At 65.3% G+C, this 26571-nt stretch overlaps 7 protein-coding genes and 1 non-coding gene across 8 annotated transcripts; 5 read left to right on the top strand and 3 right to left on the bottom strand.

The window, feature by feature from the left end:
• Positions 1 to 573: 573 nt before the first annotated feature.
• Positions 574 to 4552, bottom strand: Q8F55_003514 (uncharacterized protein; the record flags this gene model as incomplete). The annotated part of the gene is made up of 6 exons (XM_069352056.1): positions 574 to 1090; positions 1130 to 1275; positions 1599 to 3038; positions 3075 to 3161; positions 3340 to 4320; positions 4358 to 4552. The coding sequence occupies 6 exons, from the start codon at positions 4550 to 4552 to the stop codon at positions 574 to 576; spliced, it is 3366 nt and encodes a 1121-aa protein (XP_069209474.1).
• A 711-nt stretch (positions 4553 to 5263) lies between these two features.
• Q8F55_003513 (uncharacterized protein) lies at positions 5264 to 5792 on the bottom strand (the record flags this gene model as incomplete). Its single annotated transcript, XM_069352055.1, has 4 exons — positions 5264 to 5368; positions 5436 to 5560; positions 5595 to 5652; positions 5700 to 5792. The coding sequence occupies 4 exons, from the start codon at positions 5790 to 5792 to the stop codon at positions 5264 to 5266; spliced, it is 381 nt and encodes a 126-aa protein (XP_069209473.1).
• Positions 5793 to 6115: 323 nt separating this feature from the next.
• Q8F55_003512 (uncharacterized protein) lies at positions 6116 to 7509 on the bottom strand (the record flags this gene model as incomplete). The annotated part of the gene is made up of 3 exons (XM_069352054.1): positions 6116 to 6283; positions 6326 to 6546; positions 6582 to 7509. 3 exons carry the CDS (start codon positions 7507 to 7509, stop codon positions 6116 to 6118), a joined length of 1317 nt encoding a protein of 438 aa, XP_069209472.1.
• An 832-nt stretch (positions 7510 to 8341) lies between these two features.
• Q8F55_003511 (uncharacterized protein) lies at positions 8342 to 9329 on the top strand (the record flags this gene model as incomplete). The annotated part of the gene is made up of 4 exons (XM_069352053.1): positions 8342 to 8402; positions 8442 to 8874; positions 8910 to 9137; positions 9173 to 9329. The coding sequence occupies 4 exons, from the start codon at positions 8342 to 8344 to the stop codon at positions 9327 to 9329; spliced, it is 879 nt and encodes a 292-aa protein (XP_069209471.1).
• Positions 9330 to 13263: 3934 nt separating this feature from the next.
• Positions 13264 to 14997, top strand: Q8F55_003510 (uncharacterized protein; the record flags this gene model as incomplete). Its single annotated transcript, XM_069352052.1, has 3 exons — positions 13264 to 13290; positions 13345 to 13520; positions 13557 to 14997. 3 exons carry the CDS (start codon positions 13264 to 13266, stop codon positions 14995 to 14997), a joined length of 1644 nt encoding a protein of 547 aa, XP_069209470.1.
• A 719-nt stretch (positions 14998 to 15716) lies between these two features.
• Positions 15717 to 15811, top strand: Q8F55_003509. The gene has a single exon. It is a non-coding gene; the product is annotated as a tRNA-Leu (tRNA).
• Positions 15812 to 16936: 1125 nt separating this feature from the next.
• On the top strand, positions 16937 to 19293 carry Q8F55_003508 (uncharacterized protein; the record flags this gene model as incomplete). Its single annotated transcript, XM_069352051.1, has 4 exons — positions 16937 to 17868; positions 17951 to 18005; positions 18039 to 18415; positions 18453 to 19293. 4 exons carry the CDS (start codon positions 16937 to 16939, stop codon positions 19291 to 19293), a joined length of 2205 nt encoding a protein of 734 aa, XP_069209469.1.
• A 764-nt stretch (positions 19294 to 20057) lies between these two features.
• FHL1 (Pre-rRNA-processing protein fhl1) lies at positions 20058 to 26304 on the top strand (the record flags this gene model as incomplete). The annotated part of the gene is made up of 3 exons (XM_069352050.1): positions 20058 to 20273; positions 20523 to 21490; positions 21531 to 26304. The coding sequence occupies 3 exons, from the start codon at positions 20058 to 20060 to the stop codon at positions 26302 to 26304; spliced, it is 5958 nt and encodes a 1985-aa protein (XP_069209468.1).
• Positions 26305 to 26571: the final 267 nt, after the last annotated feature.

The raw sequence follows: 26571 nt of genomic DNA, 5'->3' as shown, positions 1-26571 counted from the left end.
CACGCCGCGCGCCCCCCGTCCACGGGGGGAGGGGGGCCACTTCCCTCCCCCCGCCGTCGCCGTGTCGAGCGAGGTCGTCGAGCCGCTCCCAGGCGTCGGGGGGACGGACGGGCCCGGCGCTGGGCCCTCGGAGGGGAGGTAGCCTAGCTCGATGGCGTCGGCCGTCTCGGTCGCTGTCTTTGCCATTGTGTTGTGGGAAAGAGCACGCCGCGCCGCGCAGAATCAGCTTGTAAGTACCCCCCCAGCTCGCCCGCCCAGCCCGCGCGCTTGCTTTCAATATCCTCCAACCGAGATGGTGGAGTCATAACATGACGCCGGGTGCCTGGCTGCACAAACGGCCGTAGCGCGTAGGCGCTGGCGGTCCCTGATGCCACCGGAGTCGCCGAAGCCACACCCAGTGATTATCAAGCGCGACGGCGCGTGCTCGACTCGCAGCCGCGAAGAGATACCGCAACCTGCGCCGACGCCTTCTCGAATGTTCACGCCGGTGTCTTGGACGCGGACGCACCGACTCTCACCCGCCACACCCACACCGCCGATGTATTAAGCTGCATTTAACCCATTACAACCCCCCTAGGCCCGCTCCAGGAAGCCAATGTCAAACGACCCCATCGTCCGCCGCGGCTCGGGGTACAGGCTCGAGCTCGCACGCAGCCCCTCAATCAGCGTCACGCACACCTTGCGCGAGTACCGCAGCTGCTCGACCTGCCCAAGCGGCCCAAACCCAGGCAGGTGCTCGTACGGCTCGTCGGGCGAGAACGGCTCGAGCACCTTGTACATGATCTTGGCCGCTCTGAACGCGCGTCCAAACGGCAGCCCCTCGGCCGACATCTTTCTCGGCGCCTTGGAGCTGTTGGAGAACCGCCGCAGCTTGTTCCGCGCCTTTGACGGCCCGTGGTGGCTCGGGCTGAGTGGGAACGAGTTGGCCGGCCGCCGGTAGCTCACACGTATTGACGGGTTGAACAGCCACACGGCTAGTCTCCGGTCGCCCGTCTCCTCGTCCGAGATGATGAACCGGTGCGCAGCGTGCGCCTGCGCCAGTTCGAGCATGTCGGACACGACAAAGGTGGACACGGGGAAGCGTACAGGTCTGGGGGTTAGTGATGCAACTCAAAACAGCATCACTCACTCAACCTCGCCCGCGCCCTTTCCGCGCAGCAACGCGATCGCCCACTTGGACAGCCGCACCGTGCCCTCTCCTGGGCGACCGTTCTTCGGTCGCTCCTTGCCCAGGACCTCGCCGCATGGGCACGCGACAATATGCCAGTCGTCGGGCTGGAGCGTCAGTGTACAGTACAGCAAGGTACACGACTGTAGCACCAGTAGTAGCCACCGGACCGTGACACTCGAGGCCCGATGGATTGTTAATCTGGTTCGCCGCGGGACATGCGGCTGTAATGTCGCTCTGGGGTTCTTGTATCGACCATAGGTTTCCCTGCTGCTGGACATGGCTGGGGCCGTCGAATGAAACTTGCAAGAGCTTCAAAGTCGAGCGCCCAGGTGTCCGCGCAGCCGCCAGTAGGTAAATGACGACGGCCTTCTTATAACCCGGATGGGGAGGGGAGGGAGGGGCAGGAGAAGAACGGACCGCGGCTCACCTCTGTAGACTCGGTCACGCTGAGCGTGTCGTCGACAATGTGCTCGCTGGCAACGAGCAGGTAGCTCCCTCCCACGAGCACCGTCCCGTCGCTCGGCCAGAATCCGTCCTTGTGGTGGCGCGCGAGGTGTGCCGTGAACGCCGGGTCTGCATGGCACATCCACACCTCGAGCATCTCCGCCCAGTGCTCGGATGGCAGGTCCTTGAAGTTGACGCTGGTCGGGAAGCGCGCAATCTCGCGATCGCACGACGTGCAGCACAGGCTCCGCGGAGCGAGCGAGCGTAGATTCGGCGCGGCTAGCGGGTGAGCAATCGTCGTGTTCAGCGACAGGGTAAGGAGCTGTGTCGGCATCGCCGCGAGCTTGGCCTCAAAGTAGACGTCGCCAGCCTTGACAATCGGCACAACCTGTCCCTGCACAACAGCCGTCGGGAGCGAGATGGCGACGCGCAGGCTCGCGTCCCGCTTGCACGTGAGGAGGGCGTCGTTGGCCGATGTCACCTCGAGCTGGAGGTACGGCGCCGAGTCGAGGTTGATGCCGTAGATCATGACGACGACGATGCGCAGGGCCTCCTGGTGCTCAATAATGTACCCGACATCAGCAGCATCAAACTCGTGGTGAGTGGGCTGTGGGTCGGCGCGCTGCCGCAGGCTGAGGGCCATGCTCCCCCGCTTGACAATTTGCGATATCTTTCGGATGCCGCTGGGGTTAGAGGTGTTGGGTGCAGGAGAGCGGATTGTTGTCGAAGATGTTGACCTTGAGTGAGGCTCCTTAATGGTGGGGGCCAAAGAACTTCGACGACTGAAGGCGGGTCTTTCGGTGAACTGTGGCGAATCGCCAAAAGTAGAGCGCGCTGGTGATCGTGGCGTTCCAGTGGCCGCGAATGTTGACCGCGCGGGTGACCGGGGAGTACCAAGGCCGAAGGTGGATCGTGCAGGGGATCGTGGGCTCGGGGGGAGAGTGTCCTGGTTGTGGAGGCGGCCTACGCGGGACGAGGCGGCGAGGGCTTCGTAAAACCCGTGCTGCTTGTCTTGGAACGACATTGGGGTCGGGGGCGGGCAGTCCTGCCTGCTGAGGCGGGAGGGCATGCGCTCGAGCACTTGCTCCATGACCTCTTCCTCCATTTCATGCTGGCTAAGGTGTTTGCTGCGGGGCGTGCGGGGGAAGGAGTAGTCTGCAAAGACGGCTTCCTCGTCAAAGTCATCGTCCTCGTACTCGACGTCGTCCTTGTCGTCCTCAGTGTCGGTGGTGTCAGTGTCGAACACTTGGGCCGACCTGATGCTGCGACGCTCGTCGGTGAGGCGGCTCCGAATGGACGGGCTCCTAATGGACGCGGACCGTGTGGAGAACTTCGCCGACTTGGGGGTCGGGGGTGGAGCTTCCTGATCGCTGAGCCGACCGTCCCGGGACTTCTCCAGAACCCCTTGCCTAACCGAGTTTCGCTGGGTATCAGCAAGAATCAAAGCCTCCATACCCACCCGTTCTTTCCCCGTCCGGAGGGTCATTTCCTGGTTTGACAGGCGCTTCTCGTGCGAGTTCGATAACCGCTTGAGCAGCGTGTCGCGCTGAGGGTCAGCGACCGTCGTCGTCACCCCACCCACCTCTCGCAATTGCATCGCACGCTGCAGACTCTCTTCTGGAGAATCAGGAAGTGCCGTTTCCACCGACGTCCGGTTCGACTGTTGAATAGCACCCTGTAGTAACTGTCGCTGAAAGGTCAGCAAGCCCGGAACCCGCACTCACCCTTGCGTTCTGCCTCGCAGCCCACGCGTTGGCGTCTACCCTCTGGTCATCGCCACCCCGTGACTTCCCCGGGCCATGTGTTCTCTCAATCTTGTCCCAGATGTCCTCGAGCTCGCGCATCTTGACATACTCGGCCGCCACAGGGTCCGCCTCCGAGGTCATGGGCGAGTGCTTTATCCGCTTGGCCATTGTCCCCGACCGCAACTCGACCCGCTGGTTCTGCATCTGCGGCGCAACAGTCTGCAGCCGCTCAATCGCATTGGTGACCGTGTCGATGTCGTTCAACACGCCGATCGTCGCGCGCGAGTGCCGCGCACGCACCGTCTCGTCGCCGCTCTTGAGGTCGACCTTGGCCTTGTCGTCGACCTTGTAATTCTCGTCGTGGCTCCCGGACGATCTGGCAGCTTCACCTTGGTGGCCGTGGTAGGAGGGCAGCGACTCGGACTCACCCGCCTCTGATGACAAGTCGGTGGTGTACCCCGGCGGGAGGTTGACTGACTGAGCTGTCGGTGTCGGCGGCTCGCGCTCCTGGACCAGCGCGATGATGGCCTGGCTGAGCGACTGGAGCCGACCCCACGCGACGTCTTCCCTGGCAAGCGCGACCGCCTCGGGCGTCGTCACCTGCTCGTCCGGTACCGGTGCTGCTGACCGTGGCCTGGCATCGGCGGCGATCTGCACCGCGAGGAGCACCTTGACGAGGGCGGTGAACGGCGACTCGGAGACGAAGCTCGTGTCGCACGAGTGTGTCGGGGAAAGGATGGCGTCCTCGGCGTGGAAGGCCTCGAACTCGTAGCTCGCTTCGAGGAGCTCGCTGAGCGCAGCGGCCAAGCGGCGATCATCTTCGTGGATCGACTCGGCGGTGCTGTGCGGGAGGAGGGCCTCGAGCGCGTCGACACATGCTCTCTGCAGGCCGACGAGGTCGAGCTCGATCTCAGGCGAGGCTTGGAGCAGGCCAAAGTCTGACGCGTCGGTCGTCGTCTCCTGCACGTCAGTCATGAAGTAACGGCCGGCCACGCACGGTCGTCTGGTCGCCCTCGCCCTCGCCCTCGTCGTCGGAGAGCGCCTGGAGCGTCTGAAAGCCCTGGGGGAAGGGGGAGGGCGGGGGCGGGAGCGCGTGGACCTCGTCCTCGTCGTCGTCGGCCTCGGCCTCCTCGAGCACCGAGTGCAGGCTGGGTGGCGGCTTGTAGAGGGGTTGCTGGAGCACGAGCGCCATTGTGAGATGGGGTGTGTTGGATGAGAGAGAAAGGAGTCAGTGATGAGGAAGGGAGGGTCGCGGGTTTGTCAGGCTCCAGCTGGTCCGTGACTGTGAGCTGCGAGCTGCGAGCTGCTCGTGGGCCGACTGAACTGGTCGCGAAGACTGGGCGGGGCGGGGCGCGACGGGCGACGCCGCGCGACGCACAGACCGGTCGACACGGTGGCCTGCAAAATGAAAAGAGGCGGCGGTGGGGGGACTGAGCGGAGAGGGTCGGAATTTCTCTTATTATTGAGCAGAGGGTCGGCTGAGGAGCTTTGCATGAGTGAGTCGGGCCGCAGTATGTGCAGCATGGCGACGACGGTGACGGTGACGGCCCAAGACGCGATGCGGCCGTTGACACACAACCAACGGACCAAACAAGCTGTCACCTGTCCCCCACTCTCCTGCCTCACACTCTCCCGCCTCACGTCTCGCCACCGGGGCGCCCCGCGGCGGCCATCATTTGTTCCTCGCCTCGTCTCGCCTCACCTCGCTCTTCTCTTGTCTTCTCTTCTCTTCCTGTCCGGTCCACCCCGCGTCGCTTGGCAAACTGCATAACCTCGTACAATGAACCGGCTGGCTCGGTGGCGCCCGGCGCCGCGCGCCACCGCTCGGTCACCGTCGCCACCACCACGAGATCTTCCTTTCCTCCCTCCCCCAGGCCCGCCCTCTGCCCTCCCCCCAGCCCCCCTACTGCTCCATGCGGAACACCTCTGGGACGTTGAGCCACCACCCGAGGGGCGACGTGCTCCCCGTCGAGCCGGCCACAAACGTCTCCTGCATCGCGTCGGTGATCTGGCGTGGGTCAGCCGTGCGCCCGGCACGAAGCCCTGGCATGGTCGCCCTCAGGCGGCCCACCCACCTTCCACCACCGGCGCGTCTCCTCGCTCTCGCGCACGCCGGCCGCGTCCGCGTCCAGGTTGGTACCGAGGTAGCGCAAGTGCGCGATCAGGAGGCCGAGCTCGGCAAAGTAGTGCACCGAGTAGTCTGGCTTCAGTGCCGCTGCGTGCGCCCTACCCACCGACAAAGTTGGCCTTGCGCAGCGACTCGAGCACGGCCGGCCAGACGTCGGCGTGCAGCTGGCGTGTCAGTTGGACCTGACCTCAACGAGCGTCCGCCCACCCACCCGGATGTACTCCTCCGCGTGCTCGGGCTTGAGCTTGACCACCTGGCAGATACGCTGCCCCTCGTTCGTGCGGGGAAGGGTGGAGAGGGTCATGGCGCTGGCGTCGTTGTATGCAGTGATGCGTGGGACCGCGCGCGCTATATAGTGCGACATCGAACGCCGGATGGCCATCGTCCGTGACGTCGCCCGGGAAATCGGCCTTGCCGCAATCTCGGCTCAACCTCACCCTGGCGGTGTCGACCTCCTTCATCCCCCCTGCGGCCCTCCTTCCGAGTCCTCTTGGCACCGCAGTGCCCCCATCCGAGCCGGCGGGCATGCTGGGTGCTGCGACGATGACCCGTGGGGCAACTCGACCCCGTACCACCGGCGCCCCGCATCTATGAGTGACGTGTGCATGTGCGATCTGATGCTATGGGCTAGAACTTCCTCGGCTTGGGGTCCGGGTTCGCGGGCTCTCCAAGGGCCACACGCACGCGGCGCAGCGCCTCGCCCGCCTCGCGCTTGCCCTCGCGGAAGCCTGCGTCGCGTGCGGTCGCGAGCGCGTCGGCGAAGTGGCGCGCGGCGTCGGCCGGCTGCTTCTCAATCTAGGAAGGTCAGCTCGGCTCGACTCCGGACCAGCCACTTACCTCAGCCAGCATGCCCAGGTTGTACTGCGCCACGCTCTTCGCATTTGCGCACACCGCCGCCGCGGCGTCGGCAGGTCCAGAGCCTGTCTCCCACCCCGCATCCTTGGCCGCGCCGTCGATGATCTGCAGCGCGCGCAGCGACCACGAGCGGGACGCCTTCACGGCCTTCTCGGTGCGCGGCTCGAGCGCGTGCGACGAGATGGACGTCATGAGCAGCGATGCTGCCTGTCAGCGACGCACAACACCTCCAACCTACCCTGGCACCTGTCCAGAACCGGGGGGTTCTCGGCCCCAGGCGGAAGCAGCGTGCTCACGGCCTGGATGAGCAAGTGGCCAGCGAGGTCGTACTTGCCCTGGCGGGCGTACACCTCTGCCAGCGTCTCCATCGTGATACCGAGCCCGCGCTTGTTGACGCGGCCCGCGTCCTCGGCGTCGGTCGCCTCAGACCCGTCATGCGGCAGCTTGACGTCGCGCCCGACAACGACGGGGCCCGACGCGTCCGCTTGCCGCTGGAGGCCGAGGCGCAGCATCGCCGCGAGCGCTGGCTCGAGGAACGCGACGGCCGCGTCGTCCCACTCCGCGCCGCGGGCTGACGCGTCCGCTCCCCAGGCGACCGTGCCGTCCTCATTCGTCCGGCGGAGGGGAGGGGGCGACGACATGCCGCCCATGCGCGCGGCGAGCTGGCCGAGCTTCTGCGCCAGCCCGATGGCACGCGTCACCTCCTCCCCGTCGAGCGCGTGCCCGCCCTCCTCCTCCGAGCCGGCCCAGGTCGTCACGCGCGGGGGCTTGGCGGCGAGCGGCGCGGGTCCGAACTGGCCGAACGCCTCCCGCAGGACCGCGTACGCCTTGAGCGGGTTGCCGGCCGTCTCGAGCATGGCCGCCTGCGAGATGTAGATGCCCGAGAGCTTGATGAGCGGGTTGGGCTCGAGCACGGACGGGGGCACGCTCAGCGCCGCGGCGATCGCCTCGCGGAAGAAGCCGTCGGCGCGCTCGTGGTCGCCCTGGTACTTGGCCTTGAGGGCCTTCTTGAGCGGCGTGCGAATCGGCTCGGGGAAGGCCTGGAGCGAGTAGTACCACTCTACGAGGCCGTAGATGGTCACGAACATGCCGAGGACGACGAGGCCACCAAAGAGGTGCGAGATGCGCAGGCCGCCGCCACTGGACTGGGGGGCGGCGGAAGCCATCCTGCGCGCGGGGGTGCGCTGTGCTCGGGAGACATGGCGTCTGGCTTCGAGCGGCGTGGACGGGGCCGCACGCTGATGGACGGAGCGAAGCTGGTGGGGGGCGGTCAAGCTGCGTGCCAGCGGCGCGCGCTGCAGCCCCAGTGGTAGGGAAGAGCCGAGGGTGGCCCGCTGGACTATTCTGCGAGCGAGCATGGCTGGTGGATGATGCCAGAGACTGACTTGACTTTGTGGTGGAGGTTCAAGCTGCTCTTGCCGGCCGGTTCGTTCCTTCGGCCGGTTCCATCTGACGTAAGCGGCACTCGTCCCTCAAACGTCCACCTCCACCGTACGGTGCATGCTTTCAAGCAAGCAAGCAAGGCCGAGTCGGCGAGCAAGGCCGAGCCGGCGCCGGCGGCGACTACAGAGCATGCATCTGGTGTCTTGATAACGCGAGAAGGACGCGCGTCACTGGTCAAAGTGACGTTAGTAGGACACCGATGGGCATGATAAAGCGATTGCGAAACCCATCGCTTGGTGGTACGTCATTTGGTTGGCTGGGTGCAGCCGATCGCGTGCTGACAAGACGACCACCGGCCTTGTGCTGCTGGTGGACGGGCTTAAGCGACGATGGCGAGCGAGCAGCACATGCACAACCACGCCGGACGCATGGCGACAGAGCTTCGCGTTCGATCCATACATCACCCTCGTTTGCGACATTCGCCCTCTACGTCCACTACGTCCCCTACGTCCCATTCTTCCCCGCCCCCTGCGTCCACTGTCGTCGTGTGTACATAAGGTTGCCGTCTCGCCTCGTCTGCTCTACCCCATCACATCCCCAACACAAACGCCCACCATGACCAACTTCCCCACTGTCACCTTCAACGACGGCAACAAGTACCCCGTCGTCGGCTTCGGTGGGTGGCCCGTCCGACACGTCCACTGACTGATTGTAGGCACCGGCTCTGCGCTGTACCAGAAGGACGCGGAGGACCTGGTCGTCTCTGCACTCGAGTCGGGCTTCGTCTCGCTCGACACGGCCGAGGTCTACGCGAACACCAAGTCGGTCGGCGACGCGCTCAAGAAGTGGGGCGGCAAGCGCGAGGACGTGTACATCCTCACCAAGTGGGGCAAGTCGCAGACCGACGACGTCAACGAGCCGCGCACCGTGCTCGAGGGCCTGCTCAAGGAGCTCGGCACCGACTATGTCGACCTGTACCTCATCCACTTCCCCAAGGTGTCGAGCCGCCCGATCGCCGAGACGTGGAAGGTGTTTGAGAAGATCAAGCGCGACGGCCTGGCGCGCTCGATCGGCGTGTCCAACTTCCCCTCGGAGAAGATTGAGGAGCTCGCCGAGACGTGGGAGATCCCCGCGGCCGTCAACCAGATGTGCGTTGCCTTTTCCGACCGAGCTGACAGAGCAGCGAGTACTCGCCCTACCTCTACCACCATGCGCAGATCGAGCGCCTGGCCGCCACGCAGAAGAAGTACGATGTCAAGTTCCAGGCGTACGGCCCGCTCTCGAGCCTGTCGCGCAGCACCGGCGGCCCGCTCGACCCCGTCGTCAAGAAGATTGCCGAGAAGCACGGCGCGACCGAGGCGCAGGTGCTGCTCAAGTGGGCGCAGCAGTACGGCGGCGGCACTGTCGTGACGTGAGTGCCGGCGCAGGACGCCACTGACCCCGCAGTACTTCGCGCAACGTCCCCCGCCAGAAGGAGTACGTCGAGGCGTTCACCAAGATCGCGCCCCTCACCGACGCCGAGCTGCAGGAGATTGCCGAGGCCGGAAAGGGCCGCTTCTTCCGCCAGTTCCTCCAGAACCTCTGGGACGAGGCCAAGCCGTGAGCTGTGGCGGAGAGGTCGGCCGAGGTCGCTGCGGTGTAGCGGTTGTAGATGTCAGATGATCTTGAAGCATTGCGCTGCGCTGGAGTCGGCGTCGAGTTGCGCTGCCGAGGGCTAACCGGGCGGGCTGAGGCTCGGACCGGCCGGTGTTTGGTTGCGCAGGCAGGCGCCACCTGCCACATCGGACCCGGCGTCCACACGCTGCCGATCCCAGCATGCGAGCACACAGATGCGCGCGCGCCCGTCACGCCGTCACACATGCACCATACGCCGCTCGATTCGAGCTTCGAGCCGATCATGCCACGCGCCACGCGATAACCAGGGCCGTGCGGACGCGAACCTCTGCCACTCCGCCCTCCGCCCGAAAGCCGTGCCGTATCGAACGAACGCGATACGCGCGGCCCTCGGCCGAACGTGCCGCAGCGGGGGGGCACACGTTGGTGTCGTCGCTGACAGAAACACCGAGCGCTTGGCGCGCCACGTGTCGTCGGCGAGTCGGAGTCGGTGCGCGCCGCATCGGCGAGCTGCGAGCAAGCAGGCAGGCGGACCGACGCATGTCCGCGCAGACGCCGACCCCGGCGATCGCACCACCGCCAGGCCCGAGCGGCGCTCCCTGCCTCGTCCCTGTTGCCCCCGGGCCGATCCGAACCACCCGCCCGGCCGCACCCTGCCTGTTCTTTTCGGTGGCCTTCGGTGGGGTGAGACACGGCGAGACAGCTGCGGCTGACTGGTGACACCGCTAGTGGTGGCAGCACGGCTGCACGGCGCGGCTGCACGGCGCGGCTGCACGGACGCGCGGTAAGAGCAATGTAAGCAATGTAGATAGCCTTGGGCTTGTGGCGTGCTGCGCCCCGTCTGCCGGCGGGCGAGGCAGCGCAGCGCAGCGAAAGCAGTTCTTCCAGCCGGGCGGCGGAGAAACGGCCGGGCCAGCTGCTTCCAGCGCCGGCGGGAAAGGGCGCTGCGCCGTGGCGCCGGGCGCCGCCCCCCGGAGCTGGCTGCGGCGACACCCGTATGCTCTCCCCCCCGCAGACCGGCAGCAGGCAAGCGGGCAGGCAGGCTTAATTTGCTCGCGGCGAATGCTTGCGTAGAAAATAGGTAGAAAATAGCTGGCGCAGGCTTGGTGGTGGTGTGGCGGCTCGCAGACTCGCAGCCGTGGCGCTCGTCCGGCCTCCGCGCCTCCGACGCGCCGCCGCTCCTCGCTCGACACATGCGGGCGTGGGCCAGCTGGCCTAGCCGCGACGACGCTCCACAGCCGGCGGGTTGGCCATGTGGTGCGGCCTCCGGGTGCGGGCGGGGACGCGGTGTGCTCCTCGTGTTGCATCCTACCCGCGGTACATGACATCAGCGCGAGGCATATGGTAGTTTAGCACTGCGCCCGAGCTCCACTATAGTGGAGCGTCGCACAGCAGCGCAATGTTGTTGCCCGGCCAGCACGAAGGACGAGGTTGGCCAGCCGACCCGCCCGACCGCCCGACTCTTCTCGGCACTGGGTCTCGACTCTAAAAATACAAATCGACGATCTAGCCTTCACGTGATGGTCCAGCACGACGAGGAATCGCGCGACTGCGCACGGCGGCGCAGGGACAGCGCCACCACCCACACAACAACGCCACGACCCTGAGCCCGTCGGGGGTAAGCCAGAGGCAGGGCCCGACCCCAGCGCCCCCACTGCCCCGCCCGTTCGCCCGCCCGCCCGCTTCCCCCCCGCTGCTGCTGCCGTGCGCCCCTGCGCCCCCCACCTCAGGTCCATCGAATAATTTTTCGGTCAGACATCAACCCCGCCCCTGAGCGCTCGGGCCTCTGCTCGTGTGCCCCGGGGCGGCGACCGCGGCCCGTGCACCGTCCACCCCGCTAGTGGGTCGTGTTCTAATTGCGTGGCCAGAGTGGATTAGAGACTGGCCTAATGGTCGGGTAAACTTGCTGGTGACAGCAGGCTGCGCACGACGCCCACCTGTGCTGCTGCCGCCTTTGGTCGCCCGCGTCTAGACGCCTTTGCTTGGACGCGCCGGGCCCACTCACCCCACTGTACACGCCCTTCCCTGAGACCAAAACGGCGCACGGTAATAGCTGGAACGAACCAGAGCGCCCCCGCCCAGAGTACCAGAGTCTCCTTCCAGCCCGCGCCAGTCTGCGCCCAGCCAGGTCAGGCCGAAAGTAACACTGCCCCCCCCTTACTATTGCTCCCCCCCCGCTGCTGCCTGCCTGCCTGCCTGCCCAGCTCCGTCCGGGTTTACAGACAACACGCACTCTATACGCCCAACTTGGCCAACTTGCCGCCGCTGCCGCCACCACCGCTGCCGCTCGACACTGCACGCACGCACGCATACGCACCGCGGCCGCCCATCTATCAACGACAAACCCACCCACCCCAGTTCCCCCAAGTTGTGCCCCCCCTACCTGATCCCCCCCTGGGCCCACCCTCACCCACCTTCCCCTCCCCCCTTGCTCCGCAACCAACGCTACCTGCCAAAGCCGCCGCTGTCCGTCGCCGCCGCCTACCATCCTATTCTACCTTGTGCCGCCGCCGCCGCCGCTTACCCACCCCATACTACACCACACCACCACCACACCACCCACGACCCATCACAACCTCGTGCGCCTTTCTATCCGCATTCCACACCAACACATCTATACCCCCATCTGTCGACTTTTAACACTGCATTCACGCCCACGACTCGACACTGACGCCTGCCTTCCCCCACCGCATCGACGCTCGGCACCTTGTCCCCCCCATCACGCCGTTTCCTCGCCATCACACCATCCCCCAAACCCCCCGCGTGACTCGACCGCTCGCTCACACGGCATCGACCCCGCAACCTGGCACGGCACATCCCCAATCGTCTCGCCGTCCTCACGACCATCAACAAGACGGCCGCTAGACGGATCGCCCCTCTGTCCATCGTCAGCATCGCCCAACTGGGCGTTCTCCGGCACTCCCTTCCCTCCGGCCCGACCCCGAATCTCGTGCGCCGCGACAGTTAAGCGAGACCCGCGTCCACCCCCGGCGGCCTACCGACTGCTCATTGCACACAGGCCGACACTAATCCTCGTTGCCATCCAGCATCGTCGCCGACATCGAGGACGTTCTGCTCAACGCTTGCGCCCCGCTCCACTCGTGTTTGTCGACTGGTTTTGCTAAAAATACCAAGGCAGTCGACTTTGCGCAGCCTGTCTCTTCGGAGTAAGACTGAGCCTTAGACACCTCGCCCCGCTTGCAGAGCAGCAGGAAAGAGGTGGCGGCGTGAGCGCCATACGCGCGCCCTCGCGCAACACCCCTGCTCTCAACACCGTGCCCTCCATCTGAGCAGATGTTGGAATGAAGCGAAGGCGACGCGCACCAAGCATACCACCGCCATCATCAGCATGGCGGTGGGCCGTAGGAGGGCCCATCACCGACTTTGGTGAGGACGGCATCGACGCCGGCCCTTCACGGCTACCATTCCACATCGACGCCGCCGCTGCTCCTTTACGGCCACCACACTGCCCCGACCCATCCGAGCCATCCATGCTCCCAGAGGCCCCAGAATCGTCCCAGACGCAGGTGCCTCGCCCACAATCGCCGCAGCGGACAGAAGCGAGGTTACCACAGCCACCACCACCACGACCACGACCACCAAGGCGACATTATTCACCACGCCGCATCCTCACCACGGCACTCGCCTTCTCCCTCTCCCTCAACCCACTGCTCGCAGCAGCAGGCCCACTACCAATACCACCACCGACTGCAACCGCCGAGGCGTTGCCAGCCGTCTTGACAACCCCCACTGCCATCCCAACTCCAGTTTCATTGGATCCACGACGACTCGCATCCGACCCGCTCTACACCTCGCCCGCTACCGTCTCAGCACCACCAGTCACGACAGTACCATCCACAGCACTCCCCTTCTACCTCACCCAATCGTCAGATGGGTCGTGGTACAAGGTGGAAAACGCATGGATGTTATATGGGCGAGCCGTCGAAGCGGTGAGTTCAACCGACAACGTCAAGCCCGACGGCCTCTTGGCTGATACCCAGCAGCCCAACAACTCGGACGCGACCACGCCGACGACGACCGCGGTGCCATCGTATGCCGTGTCTGCGGCACTACCAAACGGATGGGGCTCGGCAAACGTTCGACTGTCCTTTTACAAGACACCCCTTATCGTCAGCTGCAGTGTTATCCTGGCCGTTTTAATCGTCATTGCCATCATCTTGTGAGTCTTCCTCCCTCTGGCCCTGCTGACAGTTAGCATCGCTTTGCAAAGGAGAAAGGTTACTCGACGTCGCAAACGCCACCAGGCAAGAATGCGCCGCAAAGCTCTGGCAGCAGCAGGCTTGACAGAGGACACGGTGCAGGACGCAACGTCCGAGGTTGCCTTGCAGTTCTCGCAAAGACTCGCCGAGTTTGAAAAGGCCCACAAGGCCAAGCGACGAGGCGGCGGCCGCCATAACTCGTCGTATGTCCGGACAAAGGTTCGAGTCTGGCATAAGGGTGTTCGACACAGACGGCCAAGAGACGGCGGCGACCAAGGGGGCGAGAAGGATGGAGTCGCGTTCACTTCCGGCCACGAACTCGGTCGCGAGCGCTCTGCTGGCTCAATGACGACTCAGTCGACAGTGTCTCTGGCCACTACTGCGTCTTCGCCTCCAACCAGACAGCGCTCGCTCGATCACGACACGACACCGTCGCACTCTCCGCCAACACTGCCAACAGAGGCGAGCGACGCCCATGTTTCGGACGCCAACAACTCGGACTGCCCTCCGGACTCATCCTCGTCATCAGAGCACCAGTCTCCTCGCGCGGAAGCTCAATCGTCCCCAGAGACCAGCGCCCACGACCCACCAGTCAACCCAACCGGCGGCCACCTGCCCCCTGCTTACCGACCTGCCTCGGTTCGCAGTGTGCAAGTTGGTTCATCCAGCGGCCCGTCCACTCTGCGTGCACCTCGGGACGAGAACACGCCCAGCGTCCTCACGCCAGAGAAGGTGGCAGCAGCTGGATACTACCCCGCCCCGGCTACTGCGGATGCCGAGGCCGCCCAGGCGGTAGCACACCGTGCAGACGCAAAGGCGCCCATCGTTGTTCCGCCGGACGAGGAAGAGCGGCGCGAGCAGGCCATGCGCCATGTGGCTACGGACGACAAGCGCGAGCTCGACCGCTTGCGCCACGGAGCCTCTGCACCACCGGTTACGCGGGTCGACGACGACGACGCTGGCCCCTCTGCGCCGAGCTTTGGCGTGGACGAGACTGGGTTCGAGACGCTGCCGCTCGAGGAGGAAGACGGCCCAAGTGCCCCGCCTCCCCAACCTAGCACTCCTTCTGGGCTGCCCGCACCACCACAGAGGACCCAGCAGCGCTCGCTCCCCGCTGACGATGTTGGCGACGACACGTCACACCTGCTCCCCTCGGCACCGCCAGTCGAAGCGCCGGACAGGCTACCGTCCGCGCCGCCCCTGGAGATCGAGCCGAGCGCTCCGTCTGCACCACCTCTACCGGATCTCGATGAGGAGTCCGAGGAAGGTCACGGCCCTTCAGCGCCACCGCTCGAGCCCGACCCCGACGACCACGATGAGGAGACGCAGCGCGCTCACGAAGAGCAAGCTGACGGGGAGAGCCCCGGTGGCACGGGCCACGTCAACGAAAGTCTGGGCGTCAACGGGGTGCGATACCTCCCCGTCTACGAGCCGTGATAGGACGCGGTCAGTCTTGTTTTTGCTTTTGGGTTGTTTTGCACATCTCCTGTCTGCACTCTCTGTATTAGGATCTGTGTGATGCGCGTGGCATAGATAGTCATAACATTGGCTTGGCGCATTGCTCATGGTTATGTATGAGATTTCTGTATGGGGTGTGTGGGGGTGGGGCTGTCGAGGAAGCCGGGTTATTGCCTCACATTGCCTCACAAGCGCAAGCGCAAGCGCAGTCGCGCAGTAGCCTTTGTTGGAGCGAGTCCTGTGACCTCCTAGGACCCGGTAACCCTCTGTTAGCGCGCGGTGCGTGATGATGGGAGCGGTCACCGGTCATTCCAGCAAGGTATGGAATCTAGTCTTGGCAACGGCCATTGTTCCCAGAGTGTGACGCCGAGACGGAGCAAGAGGCGCGGCAGTGTGGGATTAATCTCCATATGGCACCTTAGGTTGCTTGGCCCGGTCTAAATTAGCCAGGAACTGGGCGTGCGAGCGCAGCGTCGTAGAAGAGCGAGTTGCCCAAGGCCAGTGGCAGCTGACTAAGGCACTGGCGTCGGATGTGGCGACGGCGGGCAGTTTGTTGTTGAAGTCTCTGTCCCGATGCGCACGGCGCACGCCGCAGGTCGGCCGACGACGAGTTCGGAGCCGGAAGAGCGCCATGGGGGGTTCAAAGGCGGCCCTCGGAAACTCCGATGCGCGGACTTTCTCTGGAAAGACCCGATTTTGGTGCGATGTCCGAGTGGTTAAGGAGCTGGTTTCAGGTTATTTCTGAGCTGCACACCAGTCGTAATTGGCCTGGGTTCGATCCCCAGTCGCATCAAGGCGGATTCAGTTCCGTACATATCGCAGTTTTTGTAGTTCTAGTCGCAATCGTGTTGTCGAAGGGTGAGGTGGCCGAGGTGATGGTGGGTGGTGGTGGTGAAGTGCGTGCATGGCGGTGTGTGTGGTGAGTCTGTGCGTGTGTGTGTGCTTGCGGATCGTGGGTCTGCGGGGTGGGGCGTGGGGCGTGGGGTGGGGGTGAGTGGGTGCCACTTGGGGGCGGGGCGTGTGGAGGGTAGTGTGTGTGTGGGATGGCTGGAGGGGGGTAGGGGGAGAAAGGGGGTGAACGTGGGTGGTGAAGCGTGCGAGGGGTATGGTGGTGGTGCAGTGTGAGGTGGTGGTGGGTGTGCGTCGGGGGTGGTCGTGAGGTGAGGGCGGCGCCACCCTCGCTGCCTCGGTGGTGCGCGGCGTGTCGAGAGGACCACGCTCACCTTGTGCCTGGCCACGAGCACGAATGCGCAGATGTACAGAGGGGCTGGTGGACGCGCGAGAGGCTGGAGACGAGTTCGAGACGCGAGGGGGAAGAGGAGCGGTGGTTGACGAGTAAGAGGTGAAGAGAGAATGAGAAGTGGGATACGTGTCGCCGCCTGCTCGCACTGTCGAGGCCAGCGACGCGAGAAGCAACGGCGGGTCCAAATCCCAAGAACCCGAGCACGCTCGACTGCTGCGCCCGTTGCGCCCGTTGCGCCCTCGCGCCCTCGAACAACGAACAAGAGTGTGCCGCACACACGACGCCCGCGCGCCCGCGTGCCCGGGGGCGGACACGCCGACACTGCACGCCGAGACGGGCGTAGGGGTCGAGGGGTTCGTGCGGGTCGATGTGTGAGGGTGCAGCGTCACTCGCCGCCGTTTGGGCCGCGGGCTTTCCGTCGTGCGCCGTACGTCGCAGTGGATCCAGTGTTGCTTGTCGTCGCCGCGTCGCGGCTGATGGTTGATCAGGCCGATCAGGCCAGACCACCTCCACCGGGTCACAGACCACCCCACCTCCACCCGTCGACTTGCCCCCCACATAGTGCCTGTTTGGCGTCTCCCTTTCTTCGTCAACCGCTGCTCACCAAAACCACAATCAGCACAACAACATTGCTCAACAACACTTCGCGCACCTTCTGCCCGCAACACCACCGCGATGGAGGCGTTAGGTGTGCACTGCTCGGCTGGGGGGCACGCGTCGTCCTCGGCGGCGGCCAAGCGGCCACAGGACAGCGACGGCACCGCGAGGAAGGCGGCCAGAGCTGCCGGCGGCATCAAGCTCGCGACGGATACGGTGCGCGAAGACCAGGGCCGCGCGAACCGCAGGAAGGCAATCGAGGCCTCCAAGGCAAAGCAGGCCTCCCAAGCCTCCCCAGACTTCCATGGGAATGACTCGTTCGAGAACAGCATCGGTCCCGACCGTGGTGACGCTACGCCGACCAAGCCAGCGCCGCGGCCTTTAGGTATGCGCGCTGGCGGGACGATCCCGACGAGGGCGACGACGGCGAAGATGATCCCGGGGAAGACACCGGCCGTCAAGCCGGCCCAGGCCGACGCGTTCTACCACAAGGGGTCGAGTAGCGCCACCCGCAAGGCGCGGACGCCAGAGAACGACTCGGACGAGGAGAACCGGACGCCCAAGGCCCTCGGCAGGCGGAGGTCCGTTACCTCGCCTTCGTCGAGACTAGCGCCGTGGGAGGAGCCGAGATCGACCGAACAGAACAGAAGAACAACCTTGCTACAAGGCATGAAGTTCAAGAAGAAGGGCGAGGCCGTTTCCTCCGAGGCCGTGGTGACACCCCAGCGCCTGAGGAACAACGCCGCACTCGCGTTCTTCAACGAGACAAAGTACGGTCCCACGCCTGAGGAGATGGACGAGGTGGACGAGGCCAAGCGCAAGCTCAAGCTCAAGCAGGCGGAGGAGCAGCGCAAGGAGGAGGAAGAGCGCCAGGCCATCGCGCAGAAGCACAAGGAGATGAGCAAGGCCACGGGCGGGGGCCACGCCTTCTTCGCTGCGGTCGACTCGCAGCCCACAATCGACTCACCGGCCGAGAGGCTCCGGCGGGAGAAGATCGCTGCCGCACTGGAGTGGGTCCTGGGTTTGGGTTACACTGACAACGAGGCCTGCTCCTGTTTATCGGGCGGAGACGCCAGCCACAACGAAAGTCAGCGACGAGGAAGAGGCGATCTTCAAGGCCTATATCCACAAATCTGAAAAGTGTCCGGTGGGTAGTTGTCGCGAGCCCCGCTGATGGCAGTACTGCAACGAACCGATGCCAGCAATCTCGTCACAAGATCTCAAGGGCATGGGCACGGCGCTGCAGGAGGACGCGCTGGCCTCTGGGAAGCAGCCCGACTGGAGCCAGACGATATCTTTCTGCAGGCAGCACCGCGCCGAAACGCGCACCATCCCACTTGGTCACCGAGCCGGGTTTCCCGTGCAGATAGCGTTCGAGGTCCTGGACGAGCGGCTCGAGAAAGGCTTCGTGCGCGCGCGCCTGCGCCGATTCGTGCGGAAGCCAAGCTCGTCAAAGTTCTTCTTGCTTGCAGAGCACGTTATTGCGACTCACGGACTTGCAAAGTGGATGGAAGGGAATTCGCAAAGCAACTTCGCGGAGCGAGTCACCACGGGATAGTGGGTGTCTTGTGCATGTGAGTCGCTAACCCACCAGCTATGGCGACCTCGGCCGTGCCATCATCATCCAGCATTTCCAGCAGCTCGTCAACTGGGGCCACTTGCCGAGCCTTACGAACCAGCAGGTCGCGCCCTTCACCGTCCCCGACTTCATCATCAGCGTGCTCGCACCCGAGGCCGCCATCCTGCTCATCATGGAGGACCAGGGCTGGACGAGCGAGGCGTGCCACGGCCCCGAGTGGAAGGCGGCGCGCAAGGCTGCGAACCTGACCCGCACCGCCAGTAGCGAGTACGGGCAGTGCAAGTTCCGCGCAACGGGCCTTGTGGGCAGCCGGCTCCTGAGCGAACTTGAGAAGGACGTCGAGAACAAGCGTGCACGGCTCGAGGACGAGCGCAGCGTGCAGGAGGCGGCGATTCAGGAGAAGATCAGGCTGGAGAAGGACAACCGCGAGCCCATCTTCGTCTCGAGCTCGGCGTACAGCGCGAGTGAATTGTCCACCTCTGGCGACGACGAGCTGGCCCCGGTAAAGCGGCGCGAGCCGTCCCCCGACCGCACTCCGACAGTCTCGCGACACAAGCGGCCGTCCCAGCTTGAGAAGAGGTCGAGCCCGCCATCCAGGTTGTCCTCGCAGGCATCGCAGGCCTCGTCCCAGGGCAAGCGGCGCTCTGGTAAGCGCTCCAGCCCCATCCCGGTGTCGCCAGAGGCCAAGAAGTCGTCCCAGGTCAAGAAATCGCTCAAGACGAAACGCCAGCCTCAGCGGCACGCCAGCGAGTCGTCTGTACCGCAGAGCTCGCAAGAGTACGGCAGCTGGGACAATGACTTCACGCTGCAGGCCTCGGCCGCTGCGGATAAGGCTGTGTCGTCGTCGCGACGATAGCTGCTACCCGTACAACTGCCTGCAGCCAGGCCGTGCACACCAACTACACCACACCACTGTCAAAACACACACACCCACACACACCCTGTCCCATCTACCTCCTAGACGAGCTAGACCCACTACATGTTGATCATCCCCGTTGTATGTAGTACCATGTAACTTCCACCCTCCAGCCCCCACCGGCCCATGCATCTCACTGTCATTGTGCCTCGCCTCCATGCAGGGCTTCAAAACGTGCCACGGCCGTTGTCTAATCGGATTAGGATGGCAGGGAAGGGTGGGGCAAGCGGGATCAAATCGCCTGCGTATCCGCTAAGTTGGTCAATTTTTTGCATGGCCTTTCAGGGCCCCCGGTGTGTGTTAGGGACGGACAGAGACAGCCATCGACGGGAGCAACCGGCCGGCAGTCTGGCAGTCTCACCCCAGCCAGCGCAGCGCAGCGTCACTTGTGCCACTCAGAACCTTCATGTTGTTGAAGTTGATTTGTGTGTGTGGTGTTGTTAACTGGCCTTGGTACCCCACCACCCACGACCCGGCTCGCCATCTACACCTACAACAACAATAGCAACCACCACGATACCAACAGCTACCACCACGACCCGATAGCGCCGCTCCACCTCGCCAACCCCCAGCGCCGTGCCCACCTCTCCACGCTCCCTCCCTCCCCCACACCGCCAGCCCCCCCGCCGCCTATCTCGGCCTCCACCAACCTCACACCAAGGGCAGCAGGGCACCGCTAGCCCCGCCGCCCCGCCTCGCCACGCATGTCGGGCTCGCCGGCGGGCCTCGGCGCGGCTGCCGCTGGCGCCGTGGCAGACGCCGGCCCGTGGCACCCGCCGGCGCCGAGCCTCGCCGCGCTCCCCGTCGACCGGAGCAAGACGGACCCCAAGCCAGCGTACTACAAGCTCCAGTTTGGCGACGACGTCACGGGATTTTCGTACTATGTGCGCACGCTCACGGTTGTCATTGGGCGCAATGTTGTGAGTGTCTTTGGGATTAGCGGCCGGGGGAGGCGGAGCTGGTGGAGGGGAGGGAGATAGTGGCCAGAGACGTCGTTGGGGCGGTACATCGCTCGCGCAGAAGGGCGGGTCGGTGGGCGATCCCATCTCCGAACGCAGCGAGCGGTGGAGGGCGTGGGAGATGAGGGCGTGGGAGAGCGCGAGAGAGATGGAGACGGAGACCGAGACGGCTGGCGACACCCGCACCTCGCCGGCCCGCTGACATCACAGGAGCGGCCAATACAGACATCACTCCAGCTCCCATCACTAGAGCACGTACCGGCAGAAGAGAACAACCCCTTCGCGCCGGATCCCCTGTTGCCGAGCAGCGCCCTGGGCACGCCCCCCGTCCCCGACTTTCCGTTCGGCGACCCCTCGCTCCTCGTCCTCCCCACCGTCAACGCCAATGCCGCCGACGTGGCTGCCGCCGCGGCCGAGGTGCTGGCCCGGGAAGCAGCGGCGGCGTCGCAAGGCGCCGCCGAGGGCGCTATCGACGTCGACCTGTCCGGTATCTCGGCAGCAGACTTCTCGGCCCTCGAGCAGATCGACGTCGAGGCGCTAGGGGCTGCAGCTGCGGCTTCTGGAGAGGGAGAGGCGGCAGGAGAGGAGCCAGCAGCAGGCGAGGAACAACCTGAAGCGAGCTCTACCCCCGCTGTTGATGCGGCTTCCACCCCCGCTGTTGACGCGACCTCCACCCCTGTTGTTGACGCCGCGGGTGATGTCGAGATGGCGGACGGCACAAAACCCGACGTCACCGACACCCCTGCGCCCGCAGATGGCGACGCATCAGCACCAGAACCAGAACAAGACGCTGCCGACGCTGCCGCCGACGCTCTCGCCGACATCAAGCCGGATCTCGAGGCGCTTGACCTCGACGGTGTCGACCTCGGGGCGCTCGAATCTGCCGCTGCGGCCCCCGTGGGGCTCAAGTTCCCTCTGTCACCGAGCCCAGAAGCAGAAGCCAGCGGCTCCCCAGACCACGACGTCGCCCCACCCCCTCCCCCACCGCCAAAAGCTTCATCCTCCCTCGAGCAGGTCGATGTCGACCTCGGAGCACTCAAGTCCGTGTCTCGAAACCACGCAAAGATCGAGTACAGGGTAGAGCTCGGTCAGTTCTGCCTCGAGATCTTTGGCCGAAACGGCGCCTGGGTCGACGACCGCTACTACGTCAAGGGTACCATCGTGCCGCTTCACCAGGGGTAAGGAACGAGCTGTGGGCGCCGTGCTGACTCTGCCCAGGTCTCAGATCCAGATCGCTACGCGTATCTTCTCGTTCATCCTCCCTCCCTCGCCCGACTCGTCACCCTCGTTTGCCGAGCAGACTCTGGCAGCAGAGTCGTATTCGTACGACAGCCTGCCCTACCCTTACAACCTCCCTCCCGAGCAGGTTGGCTATGCCGAATTCTATGGCGAGCCAGGACCAGGACCGGCCTCGGCAGCCACCATGGCCGCAAGAGTACCCGCCTTCAACGCCTTTGCCGCTACGGACGGATATGGCCTCTTGGACGGCGCTGGCAACTTTGCCGACCATGAGTGGGCCGACGACTGGGAGTCGGGCAGTGACGGCGACAATGAGAGCGACGAGAGCGACGAAGAGGAGGAGGAGGATGACGACGACGACGACGAAGAGGACGAGCAGCCTGTTCGCCGGCGCCCCGTCATCAAGATCAAGGCGAGAGCACGGCGATTGCCGGTCGACGAGGATTCAGAGTTATCGTCATTATCATCTGAACCAGAGCCAGAACCTTCACCAAAGTCCAAAAAGGCGGCGGCGAAGAAAAACAAACCTGCGCCACCACCCAAGCCCAAGATTGTCGTTGTCGATGATGAGGACGAGCCACGACGCAAAAAGGCAGCCACGCCAGAGCCTCCTCCTGCACCACCAGCACGAACAGCTGGCAAGGGGCTATCAAAACTGCCCAAGGTCGCCGGCAAGGGCTTCAAGTCCCCTGCGCTGGCGATGCAGCAGCCCGGGGAAACGGCCGGCAAGTCGACCAAGAAAAAGAAGGCCGACAAGCCAGAAAAGGCAGACTCTACCGACACGGCAGACAAGCCGGAGAAGACCGACAAGGTTGAGAAGGCGGACAAAGCTGCCAAGGCAGACAAGCCCAAGACGACCAAGGCAGACAAGCCAAAGGCCGACAAGCCCGCCAAGGTCAAGGCAGAGAAGGCAGAGGATGCCATGGACGTCGACTCAGAGCCTACAAGTCGCGCGCAGACTGTCGACCCGTCTGAAGCGAGCGATGCGCCAGCGACCCTCGCCGCTGCTGTGGCTGCTACCACGCTGGCCAGCCCGTCGAAGAAGAAGAAGGACGGCAAGGACAAGTCAAAGGCTACGTCCAAGGACGTCAAGGCCGAGCCTGTCGACAGTGCGGAGACGTCGGCCGAACCCCAGCAGGTCAAGACCGAGCCGGCAGAGACAGCCGACAAGGAAAAGACCGACAAGGACAAGGCGGACAAGGCTGATAAGGCCAAGGTCGACAAGGCGGATAAGGACAAGGCAGACAAGCCTAAGGACAAGGCCAAGACCGACAAGCCCAAGAAGGACAAGGCCAAGGCGGACAAGGCGGACAAGACCGACAAGACCGACAAGGCGGACAAGACCGACAAGGCAGACAAGGCAGACAAGCCGGAGAAGCCCAAGAAGGAGTCCAAGAAGAAGCAGAAGGCTGCCGAAAAGGCGGCTGCGGATAAGGCTGCAGCGGACAAGAAGGCCGCAGATGACAAGGCGGCTGCCTTGGTTGCTGCGGCAATCGCCGCCACGGCCCTTCCGGATGCCCCGCTGGTCCTTGCTCCCGAGACACTAGCCGCTGCCGTTGCCGCCACTGCTCCACCGCCGATGCCGGCGGCAGCGGCACCAGCTCAGCCACCCGCTGCACCGACGCTGGCCGCTGCCATGGGTGCGCCGCCGACGCCAACCCCGGCCGCTACTCCGGCCGCACCGACCCCTGCGACCGCAGCAGCCGTGCCACCCGTCCGTCCTCCTCCAGCTACGGGTGCAGCTCCTGTTGCCGCTGCTCCTGGTGCTGTTGTGAACCCTTCCGCCGCTGCAATGGCCGCCGCCGCAGTCGCTGCCACCGCACCAGGTGCGCCCGGAACGCCTGGTGTACCTGGTGCGCCTGGCGTCCGTCCTCCTGTCCAGCTTCCTCCAGGTGCCGTGCCGGGAGCAGTAAGGCCACCTGGTGTTGGTGTGCCGGGCGCTCCCGGTGTACCAGGTGTTCCTGGAGTTGTGCGTCCGCCAGGCGTCCCCGGAGCTGCGCTTCCTGGCCAAGTGCGGCCGCCCGGTGTCCCAGGAGCACCTGGCATGCCAGGAGTGCCTGGTGCGATGCCTGGCGTCGTTCGTCCAGGCATGCCCCACCCCGGTGTGCGCCCTCCTCCAGGCCACCCAATGGTGCGCCCGCCTATTCCTGCGCGAGGCCAGCCCCCTCCTCAGCCCGAAGGCCCGCCAAAGCCGTACTTCATCTCGGAGCTCAAGGACAACCCCACGCGCCCAGGCCACATCCTCTGCAGCGTACCCATCCCGCCTTCGGGTGCCGGTCCCCGCCCTCCGCCTCAGCAGGTCCTCGGCCTCGACGGCCTGCCCTTCATCGGCCCCTCGCCCCTCAAGCCGACGGCGACGTTTGCCACTATTATCCACCGGGCCCTAGTCCACCTCCCTCGTGGCCGAGGCACCCTCGGCGAGGTGTGCAACTGGGTTGCGGGTGAATGGGAGTGGTTCCGTTTGAATCCCGAGGCCGGCTGGCAGAACTCGATCAGACACAACCTCTCGCTCAACAAGGCGTTCTTAAAGGTGCCCCGCATCCCCGAGGACGACCCAGAGAGCAAGGGCTCGGTCTGGATTCTTGATCCCGAAGAGGGCCCAATCTTCGAGGAGAAGCAACGCCGTGACGCTCTCAAGTCTGAAGGCAAGGCCAAGAATGCCGAGGAGAAGCGCATGAAGGAGCGGCTCAAGGCTGAGGAAAGAGCCCGCAAGCAGCGGGAGCGCGAGGTCCAGATGGCCGATGCCGCCAAGCATCAGCAGCTGCACGGGTCCCACATGAGCCATATGATGGGGAGGGCAATGCCCGTCCGCCCGATGGCGAGGCCCGTACCCCAAGCCGCTACCCCCAGCTCGACGATCCAGTCTGCCAACCGCGGTGTCCTCCAACCAAAGGCCAAGATCGTCGTCGTCATCCAGCCGGTCACGCCTTTGATGCGCTCAAAGTCGATCATCGACAAGACCGACGCTGCTGGCAACCCGCTGCCGTTTGTTTGTGACGGCACGACCCTTGTCCTCGATCAGCAGACCTTTGGCCACCTGACGGGCGACATCGTCGACAAGCTTCAGCTACTTGGTGCTGCCGGCGCTGTCGACGTGCTCTCCGCCTGGGTCGTCAACAAGAACAAAACCCAAGCGGCGAGAGCGGCACAGGCGAAGGCTGCGGCTGCTGCAGGTGTCAACAAGCCTGGCCTGACCGTCCGCCCAGGCGCTGCCGCGGTCGCGCGGCCGCCAGGCACTCCAGCGGCTGCTGCAGGTGTCGCTAAGCCCGCTGTTGCTGGAGCCCCTGCCGCTGCTGGGGCGGCCAAGCCCGGCGTCGCCGCTCCAGCGGGTGCCGCAGTGCGACCAGGCGCTCCGGGCGGACCCACAAAGCCGCTCCCTGGACCTGCGCCGCCCGGTGCCAACCTCACCAAGGTCATCGGCATGATCGCAGAGGTCGCCAACGCTAGGGGCGACGTCAACACCGTCGGCCCGAACGCGAGCGCGCTGCTGAGATACATCCGCGTCGTGGGTGTCGACATCGACCTGCGGGTTGCCGAGAGGATCTGGGCGACTGGCGTCGTCCCTCCCCTCCCGCCGAAGAAGGTCGGCGTCAACGGCAAGCCCGGAGCACCAGGCGCTCCCGGTGCTGCAAAGCCTGGCGTACCAGGTGCTGCTGGCGCCGTCCGACCCGGCGTGCCCGGCACAGTGCGGCCGCCAGTGGCTGGCGCCGTTCGTCCACCTGGCGCCGTGGCTGGTGTTGCCCGACCCCCCGCAACCGGCGTTCGACCTCCAGGCGCCCCCGCTGCAGCCGGCGTCCGACCCCCTGGTGCCCCCGGCGTGGCGGGAGTCCGACCTCCTGGTGCCCCCGCTGCGGCTGGCGTCCGGCCGCCTGGCGCTGCTGTCGCAGGCGTTCGACCTCCTGGTGTCCCCGCAGCTGCAGGCGTGCGCCCGCCTGGAGCTGTACCGGGTGTTCGCCCGCCCGGCGTGCCCGCTGCTGCTGGCGTTAGGCCTCCTGTCGCTGGCGCTGTTCGCCCAGGCGTTCCTGCTGCTGCTGGCGTGCGACCTCCTGGCCCCGGCGCTGTGCGGCCGCCTGGCACGCCGGGCGTCGCCGGAGTTCGACCCCCAGTCCCCGGCGCACCTGGTGCTGGCGTCGTCCGTCCTGCTGGAGCTGTACCTGCTGCTGCAGGCGTTCGGCCGCCAGTGGGTACCCCTGGTGTCGCGGCGGGCGTGCGACCGCCAGTCGCTGCTGGCACACCCGGCGTGGCTGCCCCGCGACCTCCGGCGGTGGCAGGCACGCCGGCTGCTGCGACCGCCCCGCGGCCTCCTGTGGCGACACCCGTACCTGGTGCTGCTGCGACCGCCCCACGACCGCCTGTCGCGGCGCCCGCGCCCGGTGCCCCGGTCCCCCGACCGCCGGCGCCTGCAGCTGGTGTCGCCGCCCCTGCCGCCGCTGGGATGGCCGCACCGCGACCACCGGCTGCGGCACCCATTCCAGCTGCAGCGCCGACGCCAACTCCCGCGCCAGCCGCAGCGGCGGCGGCGGCGCAGGCCAACGGGCTCAAACGCAAGCTCGATGACGGGCCTGGCGCGGTGCCAACACCATCGGCAACCGCCCCACCTGCAGCTCGTCCACCGCAGCAGCCGCTCGCCGCGCCGACACCCACCCCCGCTCCTGCCGCCGCGTCTGCCGCTGCTGCCGCAGCCCCGACTCCTGCTGCTGGGTCTGCCGCCCCCGAGGCCAAGAAGCCGCGCCTCGAGGCTGGCGGGGCGTAGATGTCAGCTCTTGGTTTCTTGGCAATGCCCATGCCTTCTCCTAACCTCCTCCCTTTCTCTGGATATCTTAGTGGCGTATAGACCGTACAGCATAGGAACTGTTGTATACCGTACAAACCATGCATCTTGTGTGCGTGTACTGCGTGTAGCACGAGCAGTCATGGCCAGCTGGACTATGGAGGGAAGGAAGGCGAGGAAGGCAGGGAAGGTGACGATGACGAGGGAGACTGGACTGGTCGGATGCAGAGCCACTCCTCCCACGTCTGC

Source organism: Vanrija albida (genome assembly GCF_041260175.1).
Source record: "Vanrija albida strain AlHP1 chromosome Unknown contig_3, whole genome shotgun sequence".
Lineage (NCBI taxonomy): Eukaryota > Fungi > Basidiomycota > Tremellomycetes > Trichosporonales > Trichosporonaceae > Vanrija > Vanrija albida.
The sequence above is the reverse complement of the archived record's forward strand: the minus strand, read 5'-3'. Positions and strand labels throughout refer to the sequence as shown.